At 35.2% G+C, this 19,593-nt stretch overlaps 1 protein-coding gene across 1 annotated transcript in view; it reads left to right on the top strand.

The window, feature by feature from the left end:
• The window catches only part of LOC148942850 (intermembrane lipid transfer protein VPS13D-like), a 192,512-nt gene that overhangs the window by 45,955 nt on the left and 126,964 nt on the right, over positions 1-19,593 (top strand). The window contains 5 exon segments of the mRNA XM_089102376.1: positions 1,995-2,165; positions 4,789-6,245; positions 6,247-6,737; positions 13,270-13,479; positions 17,334-18,354. Of these exon segments, the coding sequence (XP_088958502.1) occupies positions 1,995-2,165; positions 4,789-6,245; positions 6,247-6,737; positions 13,270-13,479; positions 17,334-18,354 (3,350 nt within the window).

Below are 19,593 nucleotides of genomic sequence, written 5' to 3'. Positions count from 1 at the left end.
TTGATGAAAATCAAGTGCTTTTTTTTCTTCCCGCTGAAGTTGTTGTCGAACATTTCAAGTACCCTGCATGAAAATGAAGATATTCTGAAGATACAAATCAGTTCAGCCAATGGGGGGATATGAAGCCCATGCCTCTCCCTCTATTTTTAAAATTACCTATTGTTTTTTCGTTTTTTTCATAGAAAAGGGCTTTTTTTGGTATTTGAATCGAAAAAAAAAATTATAAACGACAAATTTGACTCTTCTAAATCCCAGATATTGAAAAATAAATTGCCCCCCTCCCTCTAACCAAATCATCCAGAATTGTTGCCACCAGCCAAACTTCCAAAACTGAATTTTAAGATTATAGCTGTCACATCTTTTGAAGGAGTTATCGAAAAAAAAAATTAAGGAATGGCCCTCCGCTATCTCTACGAGCAACCCCATTCCGTACCCCTTCTTAGCAAAGCAAAAGTTAAGAAGCAAAGCATATTGGATTTTTTGTTTGTTTGTTTGTTTTTTACTGTGATTAATGCTTAGTTGTCTGTATTATGAATGTTTTACTGGGAATTTAAGAAATGACGAGCAGTTTTGATATTATAAGCTTCTTGTACCAACTACGTGGGCGATCATCCCACGCATCTTCATTTACTGGCCAATTTACTACGCATCTTCATTTACTGACCATAGACCTGTTTGTCGTCTTTATAGTCATTTCTTTGTGTTTTTTTGTCATGGCTGGCCAGTTCGGCTTAAGATCATTTATACGTAAGCGAATGTTAGATTTATTAGTGGCATATCAGATACCTTTAAGTACCTGGTGCGGCAAAAATAGGAATAAAAAAAAGAATAAGAAAAAAGAATAGAGGGCATTTTGGAAAAAAAATAAAATTTACAAATACTTTGAGAGCCGAATAAAGATAGGAGAAAATAGACTGAATCAATCGATAGAACTTGCTTAGCTCTAGAGATGAAATGTAAATCTAAGCTTCACAAGAGATACAATCTAAAGTCTGTGAATTACCACTACCTTCCCTTCCTCTGATAGCCTTTCAATGGGTATCTTTTACAATGGAATCTTTCCATTGTAGAAGTGGGATTTTTTTTATGAGACTACTAGTATAGTACAACGAGTATTCAGAATCTCAAATTGCTTAATTTAACATATACGTAAGAGTGGGAAATAGAGCTAGTGTTGAAAAATTCACTAACGCCATCTTGCGTTTGGTGTTCCTTGGCATTTTTCTCAAACTTGTTTTTTTTTTCAGAAACTGAAATCAGACACCTATTACTACACTAATTTTGCCATTTACATGAATTATATGATTTACAAAAACTTATATTACAAAATTTGCCATATATTACATTACAATAAATAAAAGTTCAAACAGGGATAAAATCCTTTTAATAGACAGTGATGATGATAACAGTGATAGAAATTCACAACAATACCAGATATTTCGGTCACATATACAGTGACCGTCATCAGTAGTAAAACATGTCAGTTTTAATACTGATGACGGTCACTGTATATGTGACCGAAATATCTGGTATTTTTTGTGAATTTCTATCACTGTTATCATCATCACTGTCTATTAAAAGGATTTTATCCCTATTTGAACTTTTATTCATCGTCATGGAAAGGCAGTGTGGTCTCCGAAATTATCTATTACATTACAAAAAATTATATTACAAAAATGTGCCATATTATGCTAATTATGCATCATTATAACACTGAGGACATGCCAAGAAATGCCAAATGCTATATGGTATTAATGGTTTTTTTTTGTTGACACTTACGCCAGTTTCCACTTTTGGTTTCCAAGTTGTCATGGTAGAGAGGAAGAATGAGATAATGAAAGCAGGACTTAAGGCATTTAAGCCTCAATAAGCATCAATGGCAAGTGCATTTTGCCAAATTTCAAGGAAATTCAGATCACGCTGATTTCACATGCCTGACATGTTAGGTACACTTTCAGAGTATTAATGTGACGTGAGATTGTCTTCTTTTATAGAGAATTATTCTGAGTCCAGAGTTCAAAAAGAAACAGCTTTACATAGTTATCCCAACGTCTGGCTATGTGAGAATCAAGAGGAATCAGTCGTTGAAGCCAATAAGATCATCAACAAATCCTAGATATTTTTTTGATTTTACATTAGAATCAATATGTCTCAACTGTAACAAGGTTTGGAGATTCATTTTTGTTGCCATTTATGGTTTTGTTGCAAAAATTTTTGACTCCATCCAGTTATTAAGAATATTTCTAACTTGAGCATGTGCCTAGCTAGGGGAAGGGAAGTGGACTCTATCAAAAAGGGATATTAATGGAAGATATTTGGAACATTTGAGTAAAATCGAGTTTTTGCGAATTCTGACTCGAAAGAGTACACCTTATTGTGCCTATATTTTGCTATATGAAAAAAGGAAAAGTTCACTTAACTTAAAAAAAAATAATAAAAAAAAGTTTAAACTTAAAACTCAAAATTAAATCAAACTTAAACTTAAAAAAATGAAAGCCTAGCTTAACTTATAAAAAACTTAAAAAAATTTTACCCTTAAAAAAATTAAAAAACATAGAACTTGAAAGAAAATTTCTTATGAAAAATGAGGGAAAAAAAAGAAAATTCATTGTCAACTCACATTGAATCCTTACTTAAATGCATGCCAAGAATAACTTCCCGTTGTACTTTTTATATCATTTTTAGGGGGCTTGAACTCTGCTTTTCAGAGTGTTGTTTTTAATATGAACTGCTGCTCAAGTACTAACTTGATTTATCCAAAATATTCTTAATCCCCTTTAATTGTCTAAATATAATTGTATCTCACTTGTTTCAATGATTCTTGAAAATTAATGAACCCTGTTAATTCTTATATTTTGTTTAATTGTCTATGACTATATCATGCTTCCACTTGATTTAATTATAATTGCTTTTGATTGATAAAATAATCGAGTAATTTATATATCATAATCATATTGCACTTAGTTAGTATCATTGACCTAGCACTTCTTTGTTTTGCTTAGCCTGATTTTCTAATTGCAGGGGATTTTGTTAATCCGCTCAATTATTAAATAAAAAATATAGAGACAGGCTGGATTCTTGATTCCTTTCAAAATGGGGTTGGCTCTTTAATGGAGAGTTGCAAATTCATGTAGATGAAGAGTTTTAGCTCAGTGAATACTTTTTTGGATTTCTATATAGAGATCCAAACCGAGTTTCGGTTTGGAAACTATAATAGTAACCGAGTTCCGGTTACTATTGAGCCGGGTCGGTCCTTACTTACAGTTTGTTACCACGAACTGTTTGACACAGTAGGATTTAAGGAGTGAAATTTGTTTTACGTCACATAGTTTGAAATTTTGCTGTATGGTTCATTCGAAATTTCCTCTAAAACATTTTCCTTTTGACTTTACTAACGTTTACTGCGTAATAGATAGGTACTGCATGTATGTATTTTGGGGGCCCCTGGAATTATTGCAGTTTATTTTTGGGGATTATGATTATTTTGCAACTTCGCTTAACGATTTGATGTTTTTTTGCTTTCAATATTATGTTTTATCACCCATAAGTGTCTATAGTTTAGGTGAGTGTGCATTTTCACTACTATAATACTATCACACTATATGTGTCAATCTGTTCATTTTTAAAATGGTGCTGCCCATAGAGAGAATGTTATTGACCATAAGTTCAAAAACTTCATTATTTAGGATTTTGCAAAAGTTTAAGAGACGTAAATAAGTTCTTAGACCACAATGCCTTTCCATTTACTAATTAAAAAAATAAATGAAAATTCGAAAAATGGGTATAATATTTTTAATAAGGCAGTTGACAAATATTTTGAATTTTACATCTTTTTCAATAAAAAAAAAGAAGAACGAAAATAACAAAAATAAATTAAAGAGAATATATAAATAAAACAAAAAGCAAAAAAAAATACGTGAAAATAAAAAAAACATAAAAAAAACTCACATATTAATGATATTCATTATGTCAACTGTTCGTCAGTTCAAATAGAACGAAAAACAAGTAAAATCATGTTTTCGAGTTTTTAATGAAGTCTTTTTTCGGTGTCGCCTGTGTTTTTTGTTTCTAATTCTTGCCTTTTATTTATTTATATGTTCTGTTTAATTTAGTATTTCTTATTTTCTAACTAAAAAAGCCTTCCTGACGTAAAATCGATATATTCGGACCTTTTCTATTATTAAAAGTTTGTAATTTACTGACATTTTTACCAATTGTTGAGGAATAATTACACTTATTGCAATAGTATATACTATACAGTAATTACTAGGCATTTTATAAAAAAAAAAAAAATTAGTTCTTCTGTCAAAGGGGAGATGTTACAATCATCAAAATTTGATTTCTTCTGTAGTATTCGAAGGTCCCTGTAACAGGAGAGTCCTGCGGGGAGGGCTTTTTCGGTCCCATCTACCTCTCGTGGGCGTGCTTACTGCTATCTCTATTGATAAAGCTTAATAACGACTTGGATTTAATGCAAAAATCACCGGACTGCCTTATTAAATTAAAAGGGGTTTTAGGTTTCCCGTTAGTATAACATGTAAAGCTTTCGGGGAAAATAAGTACAAGGGTTGAACATTTTTTTTATCCAGAACAATTATTTTATATTTTCCTTAAATTTATTTTAGATTGTCTTCTGCTTATTGGAAAAAGACGTATGGAAATTGTTTAGAAACAATGTGCTTTTTTAATCTTGTAATAAAGGCTCGTTCCCGAATTACGACAGCTTAAACAACATTGTAAGTTACGTATCACAATCTTTGTTTACGTTATTGACAATTTTTTTTTCAGACCCAGTATGATCAGATGATAAGTTGTGTTCAAATGTTAAAACAGCTAGAGCAACGTCGACGCTTTCGGAATAAGCGTTCTACTGCTGTCACTGGACCACGAGAACGCTGGAAGTATGCAATCAATTCTATAGTTGATGCGATCCGAGAGCGGTGGAAGAATCGTAACTGGCCCTCTGTAATGAAAAGAGCATCCGACTGTCTCCTCTACATTGAAATTTACGAAAGATACCTGAAAGATCCAACTGTAATGCAGTCTGATGAACTAAAGGAGAAAGAGCGAATAGAAATTGAGTTTGGTTTGTTAGAGCTAAAGGCTCTGCGAGAATTAGCCTTTGTATATGTGAGAATGCCGAAAGAATCTAGTGAAAAGCACACCGGTTATCTGCAGTCATGGTTTCCATCATGGACTGGCTGGTATTACGGGACAAGTACAGGCACAACTACTACGTCAGAAAATAAGGAAACTCTATTTGAAGATGAACTTCTTGATGCTTTGAAAGATTCTTATGAAAACGATAATGTTCTAAGGCGGGATGCTTTTCTTGGGAGATTTAATTTTAGCCTCAAAAAAGGTAGTATTACTCTTTCTGATGTGAACGGTGCTTCCAAATCTTTAGTTGAACTACAATACGATGATGTTGTTATCGGCGTTGATTCAAGACCTCGTATTAGTTCTTATGGATTGAGTATTACCCTTGGCTCAGTGTTTTTTTTAGATTGTGCAACAGGGTGTCCTTTTATTCTGCCCCAGAGTCAGGTTGATACCACATCAAATAGAACTTTATTCTCTATGAATTTTCAAAAGAAACCAGTCAATAGTAAGTTTGACTATAAGCTGCATTTGACTTCAATAGGACTAGAATGTCATTACCAGAGACAGATTTTGACGAAAATCAAGGACTTTTTTATGTTTGGTAATTCTGATTTTGATGAGCTTGAATTTGATAGTTTTGAGGCTGTGAAGCAACGAACGAAGTTGCAACTAGAGAATATTCGGAATAAACTTGAACAGAGACTTTGGTATATTAATGTTGATATTGTTGCCCCACAGTTGGTATTTGATCAAAATGAAATATCTAATGATTTGATTCTTATTGATTTTGGACGTTTGAAAGTTAGCAATTCCATACAATATTCTTTTCCTTTTCAAGTTATTGCTGATGATGAAAGTGATAAAGATGAGGAATTTATTACCCCGTGCTCAACTCCAGAGGATACTATAGAAGAGGAACGATGTGATAGATTTTCTGTAGAGCTTGGTGATATGCAAATCCTAGTTGGAAAGAAAAAAGGAATGTCGTGGCGCGGTTGCCGGACAAAAAATACATCAGAACTTCACATTCTTGATCGATTTTCGATATTTCTAAATATTGAAAGAAACTCTGGATCATCGAATCAAATATCCACTCCTTTATTTACAATAACTGGGTCTTTACCAAAGCTGGTTTTCCATGTCCGAAAGGAAGGTAAAGGCTATTATTAATATGGCTGATTCTTTGAAGTTTGAGTCCCGGAACCAAACACTTGATGAAACAAAAAAATTAAGTAGTTACAGTGATGTTGATGCCGAGCGACGTCTTTTGGTTGCCTATTTTCGCATAGATAGTGTGCATATACATCTGCAGAATGACATCACACCGATAGCTGAAGTTCAGGTTACAGGAGTTAAGCTCAATATGACAAAAAGACCATTTGATACTTTTACCAGCTTAACTGTTCATTCACTATTAGTTGTCGATGCTCTACAGACTTTTGGGCCAGACTATGAACTTTTAGTCGCTTCGCATAAAAGAGTGTATATGGATAGTCTAAGTGGCAGTATAAGAGACTCTGTGCCATGTTCTCCACGGTCCCCTTCATCTCCCGATTTGAGTAGTGGATACCGAGCTACTTCTCCCACCTCCCTTTATAAAGCCTTGGATAAGTTGACAGATAGAGAAACCAGAGGTATGACAAAGCTACTTATCTTTATTTTCCTTGATTTCCGAGTTTTCCTCCCCGTAGGTCTAATTAAATATATATAAATATTGGTAGAATAACAATTTATCAAGATAAATGGTGAGTAAATGATCAAGACATTAGAGGAGGGAGTGTCAGTACATTTTTCGAGAGGATAGGTCCAGTGCTTCTAAAAGTCAAGTAGATATAGCTAACTTTGTTAAAAAGAACCAAACACTTCCTACTCCTATTACCACTAGTAATTCACTGCAGCATGATTCACCAAGCCACATGAGGGCAGATGGCTGTGCACGTTTCTCTCCACCGAATATGCCCAAAGCTGCGTTCTTTATCCCTCCCAAGAAGTTTTAATTTCCTCAAATCCTCTCTTATGACCTTTTGCCGCCCCATAAGTGAAGGTTCCCACTAGCTCGATTTTTACATTGCCTAACGTCACCTCTTCATCTCCTAGTTTTTCGCAATTTAGACTCCTTAAAGATTAATTTTCAAACCTATTTTTGTATCCTGTATCCTCAAAAACTCATTCATTTCTTGTTGATTTTATATGTCTCTATTTACATTTATATTTTTTTCGTTATAATACTAAACATATTTATTATACTGAAGTTCCATGTAATAAAACTGTAATTTTATACCTGAGTATGGCCCTTTTTGAAGTTGTTGAATTGATTTAGCGTTTGCAGTTTTGAGGTAAATTCAGTTGAAATGTAGGTTCGTAGTTGATTTTTTTCCCCCTTACTGTAACTTTGGTGCTGTTTTATATGTTTGCTCTGTGTTACTACACTTATAATCTTTCATAGTAGGCTGTAAATAAATTTACAGACTTATTTATTATTTTTTCACTAAATTATTTAATTGGACGCTCAAATCATCTACATAATCTAAGTCTGGGAGTGTTTTACCTTCCAATTTGATACCATGTTCTCTCATAGCCTTTGCCTTGTTCCTTAGGACAAAGTCCGTCAAAATGAGCCATGCAAATGGTGATAGGACATAACCCTGCTTAATGGATGTTTTCGTACTAAACCAACTGTAAATCTCACTTCATACCTTAACCACAAGCAATATTATTCTCGTGTATACCACTAATAATTTTAACTTACTTATCTGGTATACCATGCAAGGATAGGATCCTTACTAAAGCTTTGCTATAAGTCATATCAGATGCTTGTTCATAATATATACAACTGATGACTAAAGGGGTCTGACGATTGCCTTACTTCTCATTTATTAATCAAAGAGTGGAAATTTGGTCAACGTATCCTCTCCCCTTTCTAAGACCACGCGGTTCTTCCCTTAAAACTTTAGCTTCGACATCTCTTAATCTAATAGATATCATCATGCTAAGTAATTAACCTACTGTAGAATCAAACTATTTCCTCTGCAGTTACCACACTCGCTTTTATCCCTTTCTTATAAAAGGGTCTAATTAAAGGTTTTTTTAAAATCACTAGGTACTTCTTCTTTAAAAAAATCACATTCTTAATCTTCAGTGTTTTATCTCTTATTTTGCAACGACAAGAATTTAAAAACTCATTTACCACGATATTAGCACCTGAGGTCTTATTATTTTTCAATCCTTCGACTACGGCACTGTCTCTTAATTCTCCTCTCAGAGTAAATCTTCAGTCGCTTCCAAATTCCCAGATTTTTTTTAGTTTTTCTTCTTTATCATTTCCTACAACTCTATCACGGTTTAACATATTCTCAAAGTGTTTTCCCATCTGACATTAATATTTTCCCCATCACCAATTGAGGACCAAGTTCTATCTTCAGTTGGGACAAAACGAGCCCGACTACTGCCTCTAAATTTCTTAGCATGCCAATACAATATCTTGATAGTACGCCGCCTGAGTTCATCTTCTCAACTTTCCTTATTTTCCTTTTATTTTTGTATGATCTATCACTCACAAATTTCTTGTAACTCCTCCTCCTGTCTTCTAGCAAGTACAGAACCTTTTCCCTAATATTCTTAGCTGCCTTTCTTACTTTCCTCCCTAAGACGTCTTAGGCTACTTCGCAAACTATTTTCCTAAATTTTTTCCAACCATCTTCTAGATTGTCCAGTTCTAAACTCATAAGTTTTCTATCTAATTTTTCTTGGAAATTTCCTCTCACATTCTCATCCTGGACTCTATCAACGTCGTAAAAACCTGGATCCTTCTTAAATTTCAGCATTAAGTTAACACTTTACACTACTAGAAGGTGATCTTTACATTTTATTGATAACATCACTTGTATGTATACCCTAGTGTCTTGTAGAAGTCTTGCCATTCTACTATTTGCAACAAAATAATCTATATGGTTGGCCATCTTATCATCGTGTAAGTACTATGCTAACTTATGGGTAATTTTTTGACCAAATACTGTTCTAGTTACAACCAGATTCTCGTAAGACTAGTTACAAAATTGTAGCAGTATATTATCATTGCTATTCCCCCCTCCCCTCCAAATTTACATAAGCCAGAATACCATTTATTTCTCTTTGTACCAACCTGGACATTAAAGACCCGTAATAAAATACCAAGGATCTCTAATGTTTTCACTGATGATTTTATCTATTTGTTCTTGCAACTGTATCTAATATTCATCTGAGTCTTTACTATCCCCATCAGTCAGTACTACTGGGGCATTTACCACTGCGACCGCCACCTTACACTTTTTTTTCGTAAAGTGAACAGCTAGAATTCTATTATTAATACCTTCCCAACCTAAGCAAAACATAAAACCTAAGCCTTGTTCATCGTTTGCACTACTCCCTGTCAATGCACCCCATCCTTCCTACCTGAATAAACAAAAATGTACTACCTAATTTCTTGTTTCCTAAGCCTGGGAGGTGGGGTCCTAAAACCTTTGAATTCGTCTGTTAAAACGTTAATACAATATTTGTCTTTCAACGACGTAACGTTCCATGTCGCTATTTTTATATTATTAAATAAAAAAAACAAGTTTTTTTAACTGAAAGTAAGGAACGACGTTAAAACTTAAAACGAACAGAAATTATTCCGTATATGAAGGGGGCTGTCCCCTCCTCAACGCCTCGCTCTTTAAGCTAAAGTTTTTTTATTGTTTAAAAAAATAGAGTTGTGAGAAAGTCAAACTTTAGCGTAAAGAGCGAGGCGTTGAGGAGGGGACAGCCCCCTTCATATACGGAATAATTTCTGTTCGTTTTAAGTTTTAACGTCGTTCCTTACTTTCAGTTAAAAAAACTTGTTTTTTTTATTTAATTTTTGAACGTTTTTGAATTAATGCAGGTTTTGATTTTGGCTCACCGTACATGAATAATTAAAACAAAATTTGCATATTATATTTGGTTAAATGGCTTTCTCGAAACTTGTTTAATTTTATTTACGAACGTTTTTATTAGTAATAAATATACGTAACTTAGAATTAACTTACGTAACGAACTTCTATATTCATAAATTTTTAACACGTATATTAGGGGGTTCGCCCCTAGTCAATACCCTGCTCTTTAAACTATAGTTCGAATTTTTTTTCCAGTTCTTTAAAAATGACCTCTTAATCACAATCAGTTGATCAGTTGAAAAACTTGTTTTTTTTATTTAATTCCTGATCTTTTTCTTTAATAATGCTGGGAAATCCGGCGCCCCCTTCATAGCACTGTCCCTTCCCCCAGGCAAACTTCCGTCATGGAAAGATCCTTCCATATAGCCCCCGACCCTCTCCTTCCCCCACCTACCAGAAAAAATCTCCTCTGAAAAAGTCTGTATACTTCCCAATAACCAATACTATATGTTAACATTGAGTAAAGTTCATAACTTTCAGCCCTCCCCCTGGGGACTTTGGGGGATCAAGTCATCCTAAAAGACATTTTTATCATATTTTCGACCATGCTGAACAAAATGGCTATCTCAAAATTTTGATCGGGTGACTTTGGGAAAAAAATGAGCGTGGGAGGGGGCCTAGTTGCCCTACATTTTTTTTGGTAAATTAAAAAGGGCAATATAACTTTTAATTCCCATTCCAATGAGCCCTCCCACGATATTCTATTACCACTGGGTCGATACGATCACCCCTGGTAAAAAAAAAAAAACAAACAAACAACAAAAAAAATAAACACCCATCCGTGATCTTTCTTCCGGCAAAAAATGCAAAAATCCACATTTTTGTAGATAGGAGCTTGAAACCTCTACAGTAGGGTTCTCTGATACGCTGAATATGATGGTGTGATTTTCATTAAGGTTCTATAACTTTTAGGGGGTCTTTCCCCCTTTTTTTGAAAATCAGCCAAATTTTCTCAGGCGCGTAACTTTTGATGGGTAGCTCTAAACTTGATGAAAGTTATAAATTTGAAATCAGAATTGAAATCTGATTCTTTTGATATATCTATTGGCATCAAAAACCCGTTTTCTAGAGTTTCGGTTACCATTGAGCCGGGTCGCTCCTTACTTACAGTTCGTTACCACGAACTGTTTGATCTAAATCATTGAATTTGTAATGGTCTATTTTTTCTTATCACGTGTGCCCCTTTAAATAGACTCTTTTGGACTTGGATGCATGATGGTTTTTGAGCATCTCTCGCAAGGTTAAGCCCCATCCCCTTCCTAAAGAATAAAAGACAAATTTTAGGTCTGCTGTCACAAATTTAGCTTATGAGAGGCGAAATATTTTTCTTTGATATCCTTCGGCATTCAAATGCTCATCGGCATTTCAATATTTCAGCATTCTGAATGCAGTTTAAAAGCTCTTATAGATCTTGGCTTTGCTATCGATGATAAAAATCAGTCAGGAAGTCTGAGTTGATAAAATCGGTAAGGAATCTGCGTGTTATGAAACACTGACAATGAACTTGCAAACATATATGGAGGTGGAGATCGCGAAAAGAATACCTGCCAAGGTTGGTTGGAAGGATCTTCTTTTAGGAAATTGAAGAACTATGGCATGAAAATGAAATTTTTGGATTAGTTCAAATATCTATTGGTTGTCTATTTGCCAGGAGTAAGTGTGATGACCTGAGGCTCCTTCTAGTTAAGTTACATTTTTATTCAAATCTGAAATCATGTGATTAATAGGTATTAAGCCATCGGTATTTTCTGCGTGTGTCAATTTTGAAAGAGCCTTGCACATTATCGTCTACTCACTTGAACAAAACAAATTTGATAATATGATAAGAGATGTTTAAAGTACGTTTTTACGATATCCAATACTTTACTTCATTTTTTTTTATCATGCCCCATTTTGTTATGGCTTAAACTCATCTCTTTATATCTTTAATTTTGTCTTTAACAGTGTAGTCAGTGTCAGAAGGACACACAGGTTTATATCGTTGTGAGGGCGCTGAAGAAACAAAAAGTGCCTTTTAGGGTTCTTTTTTTTTTGGGGGGGGGTCTTTTGGACCAAGATTGAGGTAAGGGTACTCCTTCCCTTGTGTATGTAGGCGTGACTATTCGATATATTTAAAATAAACTGATTATATGAGGTCTTCTTTACTGGCTCGAAAGACCAGAATAATGTTAAATAGACCTACCCTCTTTCTTTTAAGAATTTATAAGCTCAGAATAAGTATTGTTTGGTTCTCTATCTTTGTTCCATATTTCATATTATCTTACAATTTTCCATATTTCAGTTTATTTGTTCACAATGCCCCATTTTGTTGTATTTAAAAGGTTTACACTTTTTTTTCTTGTAATTCAACTTTTAAAAGTTTCAGTTGTTGTAGAGAGACACACATTTTCATTGGTGGTTTTTCAGTAAATTTTAAATTTTAGTTTATCATGGTAGGTTTTTTTTTTTTTAGCATTCCTCAGTAGTGTCAAGGTGTCCACCATTGTTCTTCCCTATCATGAGAACCCTACCTGTCAGCTTCAGACCGACTTGGGCAGGCAACAGTTGTCCATAAAAATAAAGGCGTCCATAATCCTCAGAACCCCAGCAAGAAAGCTTATTTCTCCCTTTACCGTGGTCAACGCATAATATCTTCCGGAAGATAGAGCTCTCAGGTGTGATTTTAGCAGACGTTGCTGGCTTACCATTACTGGGTGCCACAGAAGAAGACGGCCAGTTGCTGATTTGACCGGAATTAGCAGCAGTAGGCAATTACTTATGTTCACTACTCTCAGGGGCACCACAAGAAAGTTGTCACTACTACCCCTTAATCCAGAGTTGAGTTTTAATAGGCTTTAAATCGGAAGGGGAGGTGTGGGGGTATCCGAAAATGTGTATTTTTAGACAACATTTTTTTAAATTGTCATTTGGATGAGTTTTGGTACACTTAGTGTACTTTAGCTACTTTACCACGGTCTTTTGGTGTAATTTTATTGATATGTTACAGATAGAACATTGAAAATTTGGGAGTGTCGTAAGGACTGCTGCATCACAAAAGAGAGGGGGGAGTGATAAGATGCATTCTTGGATTTGTTGCTTTTTTTTAGAATGGACTTATCCCTCTGGGTCTTCCTCAGATAGTGTCCTAGATGCTAGACTTGTCAAGAAATTTATAATTCCAAAAATGTTTGTAATTCTTTTGTTTAATTATACTTAACTGTCCTATAATCTCTAGACGTTGGAGCGGTATCACCAGCAATGTTGGATGTTAAACATGTTCCTCTTTCCCGGGTCAACTCAGGTGGGCTGCCATTAGATGGCAGTCTTGATGTGGATGCCCTGATTTCATTTGAATTCACTGACATAAGTCCCTGTTGCCCGACCAATGAATCTCAGGAACATATTAGGATTGCAAATCTACAGTTCAGTAATCTCGACGTTATTGGTAAGTCCAGATATCTATAAAAATGCTGTTGAATTTTTTTTCTTTTGAGCATGGGATATGAGCCCACTGATCCTCCAAATAAAGTCCCTGATCATCTAACTTGCCTGAATAATTTGATTTCTTAGAATGATTAATGAATTAAAAATGTCCTTAAATTAAGTTTTTCCTTCATCTGTGAGTTGATCACAACTCTCATTGGGTAAGAAAAACATTTTACCAGATTCGTAAACCAGAGAAAAGTATTTAGCTGTGGTGAGAAAAACGGTAATTTGGGGAACACAACAATTGAATTCCCCCCCCCCTCTAGTTAGACTAAATCAAATACTATGCTCTGCCTCAACTGCCCGCTGTTACTTCTTGAGCATCATAAGCAATCTACTGAAAACAAGATTTAGATTGGGCAATACGGTATGCATTTGTTTTATTCAACCACCTATAAAATCAGTCGACCAATTAGTCTTTAAGAAAAAAACGGTAAGCCTGTTTTTATGACTGTATTTACTATTGATCCAGAAGAACAAGACGCTTTTTTAAACTGCTGATTGAAAAAAGATATTCGTATCCTTTGTCCGAACATAAATATTTTGGGTCAGCCGGAGCTGCAAGTTGCTTCAAAGCCATTGAACCTTCTTACCAATTATAGAATGGAAAAAAGAGTAAACCAGATGCAGTAAGGATTTTCTGCTGATGTTATGGCTGTAAGAAAAGTGTGGTTCAATCCCGCTTCCTAGGGCTATAATGAGAGGAAAGTTGAGATGGCTAGGTCACGTTCTGTGGATGAAGGATTACAGATTGCCGAAGATTGTTCTTTTCGACCAACCGTCTAGGGCTAAACGGAAACCAGGTCGTCCACAGTTGGGGTGGGAGGATGTCGTAAAGAAAGACTTAAGGGAAATGGAAACTTCCTGGTAGGGTGTAAAGAGAGAGGCTTTTTATAGATCAGGATTGAGGAGGAGCGTGCGTAGCTCTGTTGGACTCAGGCGGCTTGGTGCTGCGGTGAGGGGTTAGTAGCAGTAACATCGCTATTATGTGCAACCATCTATGACGCCTTGAAAAAAACAGCGCGTATAGAATAAAGAAGTATCAAATCTTCGTCAAGATCAAAGGGGACGAGACAAAATCTCTGTTAATTAGACACAATAGTGATCAATCTGTACTTGCGGTTGTTAAGATTGACTGCCAAGACGTCTCGGGGTTCTCAATTTGTCTACGTATCTTGGGTCAGTTGTCTCTAGCGATGGTAGCTCAAAATAATACCGCAAAATCATCAATATTACTTGGACTATTTTTTAGAGAATGGTCTAAACATTTGCCTTTTCAAAGGTATTTTCAAATGTATGTCGGTGGTGGATAAAGTTGGGTCTCAGCTATGAACTGACAGCAAGATTGTCGTCTTACGCTGAAATATTAAAACTTTAGAACTGCAGCAAAAATATTAATAAAAGTACTTATACAAAGAACATATACCTGAATGTGGTTATGTGCTAACTTTGGCGATTAATTGTCATTATTTTGGAAACTGGAAACAAGTTTTGATATATAGGAGATGGAGAGCTACAGATAGACTTAAAACTAAAACAAAAATTTTCCAGAGGACTAGTCCGATAAACAACTGAAGAACATTGTTTTAAATGATACATAAGAATAAAGTTATTCTCACATTTGTTTTTTTTTCTGTACTGGAGGGTTGTCTGGAAAGTTAAGAACGTTTTGACATTTTTAAACACATTTCGTATTTTTAGGTAGTTTGTGCCAGCTAGGTCTTCAAAAATACCTTTATTGTTGTATTTTTATTGAAAAATGCCGTTTTTGTGTTTCTACTTCAAAATTTAGTGAACAACTAATTCTTCCCCCCTCTAGATATTAAAAAATAAATTCCCTAAATTTTCATGAATTGACACCATTGGCCTGTAAGAAAGATTTACAAAAAATTCCATTTATATGTAGAGTTCTCGCTGTGTCCTTTGTGATCCACGATACTCCGCATTATCATAAATTAAAACCAATCGTTTCGACAATACTCCGTGTCTCGTTTTAGATATCGCGTCTAAGTCGCCGGAGAGTCTCAAAATAGGTCTCTCAGTTTATTATGATTCATCTAAGCCTAAGTTCCATATGGATCAAACTCTATTGGCTTTATGATCATAACCATTTCGAAAGGCTACCGCTCAGCAATAAAACACGGCGCACAATGAAGCAAGGGAACTAATTAACTGGTAATCCTGTGTCTGCGGTGCGGGGGATTTGGTACTTGGCATGGTCCCCAAACTGTCCTTTACTTTTGGTACAACCTTCATTATTTTTAGAATATTACAAACAAGTTGAAATTGAATGCAGGCATAATATTGCAAACAGGCAGATGATGGAGCATATGCCTGTAGACATGGCAGAGACGGTGCGAAGGCTCTAAGGGCGTGGTGGGAATGTTTTTACTTTTAAATTTGTTTTAACGCTCTACCATACTGCTTTTAGCATGTTGGAGGGATTTACACTATCCGTTCCCATATATATTGTTTGGTTCTCAAAATTCAGCGAAGTTTTGTTTTTTGCGCAGTTTGTTAAATCTCCTTTTCTTATTTTCAAAAATATCTGGAAAATCAGACTCTTTATGTGAAAACCTTTTGTCGTTTCTTGAAGGCTTTGAAAACTTTCCTTGTAAGAAAAAAAAAACTGTTCATTATTAGCAACTGAACTACCCAACTTAATTTTTCAACTCTTTGCTTGGTCTTCAAATTCATGAGTGTAAGCTTTGAATGGCATCCCTACTGAATACTATAAAAAAAAAAAAATTTTCGAAAGTCGACCAATGGTCTGCGTTGTACAGATACTGATCTCCTGATTGAATGCCTTCGCTCGGGAGTGCAATGCGTGGTGGGGGGCAAATCATCCGACCCTTTCTGTGTTTTCCCCCCAGATTTCTCCAGGTACACATTTAGAGCTGGGTCGACTCTAGCTGAGCTTACAGAGTAACACCATCGACCTCCGTTTCATACCAAATAATCAGCGACACCAGGACTCGAACCCCTGTCTTCAGGATTTCAATGAATACTATGTATTGTTGTTTTTAGCGCTAAGGTTGTTAAAGTTTCGAACTGAATTTTCAATTAGCTTGCCCTTGTTATTTGGATGCTTTCTAGAAACATGTTTTCACAATAGAGTGTTGTTTATTGCCTTACTGTACAAAATTGTATGACAAAATAAAACATTGCACGTTGTTTGTTTACATTAGCTGCCGTCTAACCAATCTTTAGAAACTCGAGAAAATAGCCACAAATATATTTTTTATAAGAGATGGGATTACAATATGTCATTTGAAGATTAAAACCATGTGCTCACTAACATATACTGGTATATCTACATGGAACAGAGCCTGCAGCCGTTACAGTCGGGTGGGATGGGCATGAGTTTTATTTTGGCATCGTTTTGGTTTCGATTGCCTAATTCTAACTAAGCTTGCATGGGGGTGATACTTGTGGTATATTTTCCAAAATTCAAGTTTTCATGCGAAATTAATATGAAGACCTAATTGTAAAATTTTAAAGGCCAATTTTTGAAGAGTCAATCAAATCTAAAAAACTACAACATTCATGCGGTTCACCGTGAAAGTGGTATATGAGTTTTGAATTTTAGTAGTAGAAAGTCAAATTAGGATTTAACAAAAATCGATTAATGATGAAATCTTAAAAACTAGTGGCATATTCAGTATTTTAATTGTCCCAGGCACTAAAAAGCACATGCTTCGTTTTAAAAAAAATTTCTCTTTTTCGTCTTTTTGACAGCCATGATATTGACAGTATAGTTTTGGGCTGTAAAAGATAAACGTTATATTATATATCGATTTTTTCTTCTTCCAGCCAACCAAGACACTATATTTCAAATCGTATCCTTTGCATCTTCTATGCTCCCAAAGAAGAAAGAGAAGAAAATCCGCCATGAAGGTGATCTCGGTACGGACGAAGAGCAATCCAGTTCTGTTGAAAAATTTCAACTAACGTTTGATTTTAGGAGACTGAATATTGTACTTATGCATTCTAACAAAGAGCTCGATTATCCAATGGCGAAAAAAATTGGCACTGTTACTGTCTCAAGCGCACAAATCCGGGCAGAAATGGAAGAGTATATTGAAGTTGAAGGTTCTCTTGGTGGTCTTCAGTTACTTGATTTGACTTCAGAAGGGGCTTTGCACCAAAAAGTTATAAGTATTGGTATAGATCCATCCATCGAAAATTTAGTGCTTGGTCTTGAAATGTCTAATGTCGACGGCTATTCAAGAGCATTGAAATTCAAGTTTGATAAACATGCCAGTGATGTGTTATTAGACATTCATTTGGCATCAGTGATATACGTCCATTCTTCTGTGTTTCTGGAAGAACTTACGTTATTTGCAGGTCAATTGAAGAGACATGCGTCTTATTTTGCAAAAACTGTGAAAGAAGCAGCTCAAAACGTAGCGTTTGATATTGCTCATCGTGGAACAGAAGCACTGAAAGGCTTAACGCATTTGCGCACAAATTCTAGGTCTCGTACTGCGTCTTTCACAGCTCTTGATGAAGACGATTCGCCAACTGGTTCGATCATTATCAAACCAGTCATAGCTTACAGTTTTTCAGCTTGTTTAGAGACACCTATTATTGTTCTGCCTAGATGTGCTAAAAGTCGGGAAGTTCTTGTATCACAACTGGGACGAATTACAGTTAGGAATGCAAAGTACAAATCTATTGGACATGAAGAAGACGCTAATAAATTCATGATTAGAAGGTCATCCACTATGGTTGAAATTGCTAGTGAATCTGTGAGTGATAAAATTGAAGTTGAAATAAAAAACATGAACATCTACTCAGTTGACTTGACGAATCGATTGTCATCACTGAAGTTGTAAGTAATACATTAAGAACATTTCTTGTTTTTCAGGAGCAATAAATTGGGCAATATAGCCAGTTTTTGGTCATTTTCACAAAATATTTTGACTTTGATTTGGACACAAAAAAAAATATTTAAAATGTAGAAATTTATGGGTAAAATCATAAAATTCACAGTATTTCACGGCTTGGAATAGAATCTAAGCTCGCAAAAACTATCTAAGGTGAGGGAAAAGTTGTTTTTTATTGGAAGAAAATGTCATGTTTTTCAAAATGTTAAAGCATTTTTAATTTTTACGCACTTCCTGATAAGGCTCAAGGAGGCTCTTATCCTAATTTGAGTCTAGGGAGGGGGATTCAGTGTAAAGGTATGGATATATCGTTCGTATTTATTGGACCTTTTATGTCTGTTGGCGACATTAGAGACACCTCTAGATGCCTTGTCCCGACGGAAATACATTGCAAAAATTATTTGAATAATATAGTACATAGGAACTAGTCCTCCAGTGCTAAAAAGCCATGAGGCGTTGCAGTAACTATGATGCTAAGAATATAGTCCTCTGGTAGCGGTGGCTCCCAAAATCTTAACCACAGCCGTTAACCGGGCTTACTTTGATGAATTTTACCAGCCCACCTAGCTATTAGGCTAGTGGCAAAATATTTTAAAACCTCTACTGAGCCTGAATCCCTCTTGGATTCAGAGTCCGTATTATTCCAAACTCTGAAAGGCATAGAGAACTTTTAAAATGTTTACTATTGTATGATATATTATATTGAATAAAAACTATTTTATTATCTTATAATTAGGATATTGACTGTTACTTCTGACTAAGTTTAGTTTAGGTCTCAGAATGCTGATACCCTGATTACTAGAAGTTAGGTTCTCTCCTAAGGGTCAAGTTTGTTAATGAACCACAAAAGGAACAACTAGGGAACTCTAGTTCCCACTCTTTAATTTTTGATTGAGATGGACCAAACCATGCTGGTACATGTTCAGATCGCAAGGATTTAGGATCCCCTTTTTCTACAAAGGCTGGATAGTCTGGATCCTCAAAGAGACACAACGTAGAAATTAACTTTCTTCATCCAATGGTGTTTAAACCTGACATACCGTTCTAATATATTTTCCTATCAAAGGAAATTAAGGCCTCACCTTCTCTATTCCTACATAGATAGGACTGGGCCCAGACCTCAAAATTAAGGAATTAGGACATTCGCTCTTCTTTTACACAAAGTCTTATTTTATATACCAACA

Source organism: Artemia sp. Qi Xiang Cuo, chromosome 16 (assembly GCF_049724085.1).
Source record: "Artemia sp. Qi Xiang Cuo chromosome 16, ASM4972408v1, whole genome shotgun sequence".
Lineage (NCBI taxonomy): Eukaryota > Metazoa > Arthropoda > Branchiopoda > Anostraca > Artemiidae > Artemia > Artemia sp. Qi Xiang Cuo.
The sequence above is the reverse complement of the archived record's forward strand: the minus strand, read 5'-3'. Positions and strand labels throughout refer to the sequence as shown.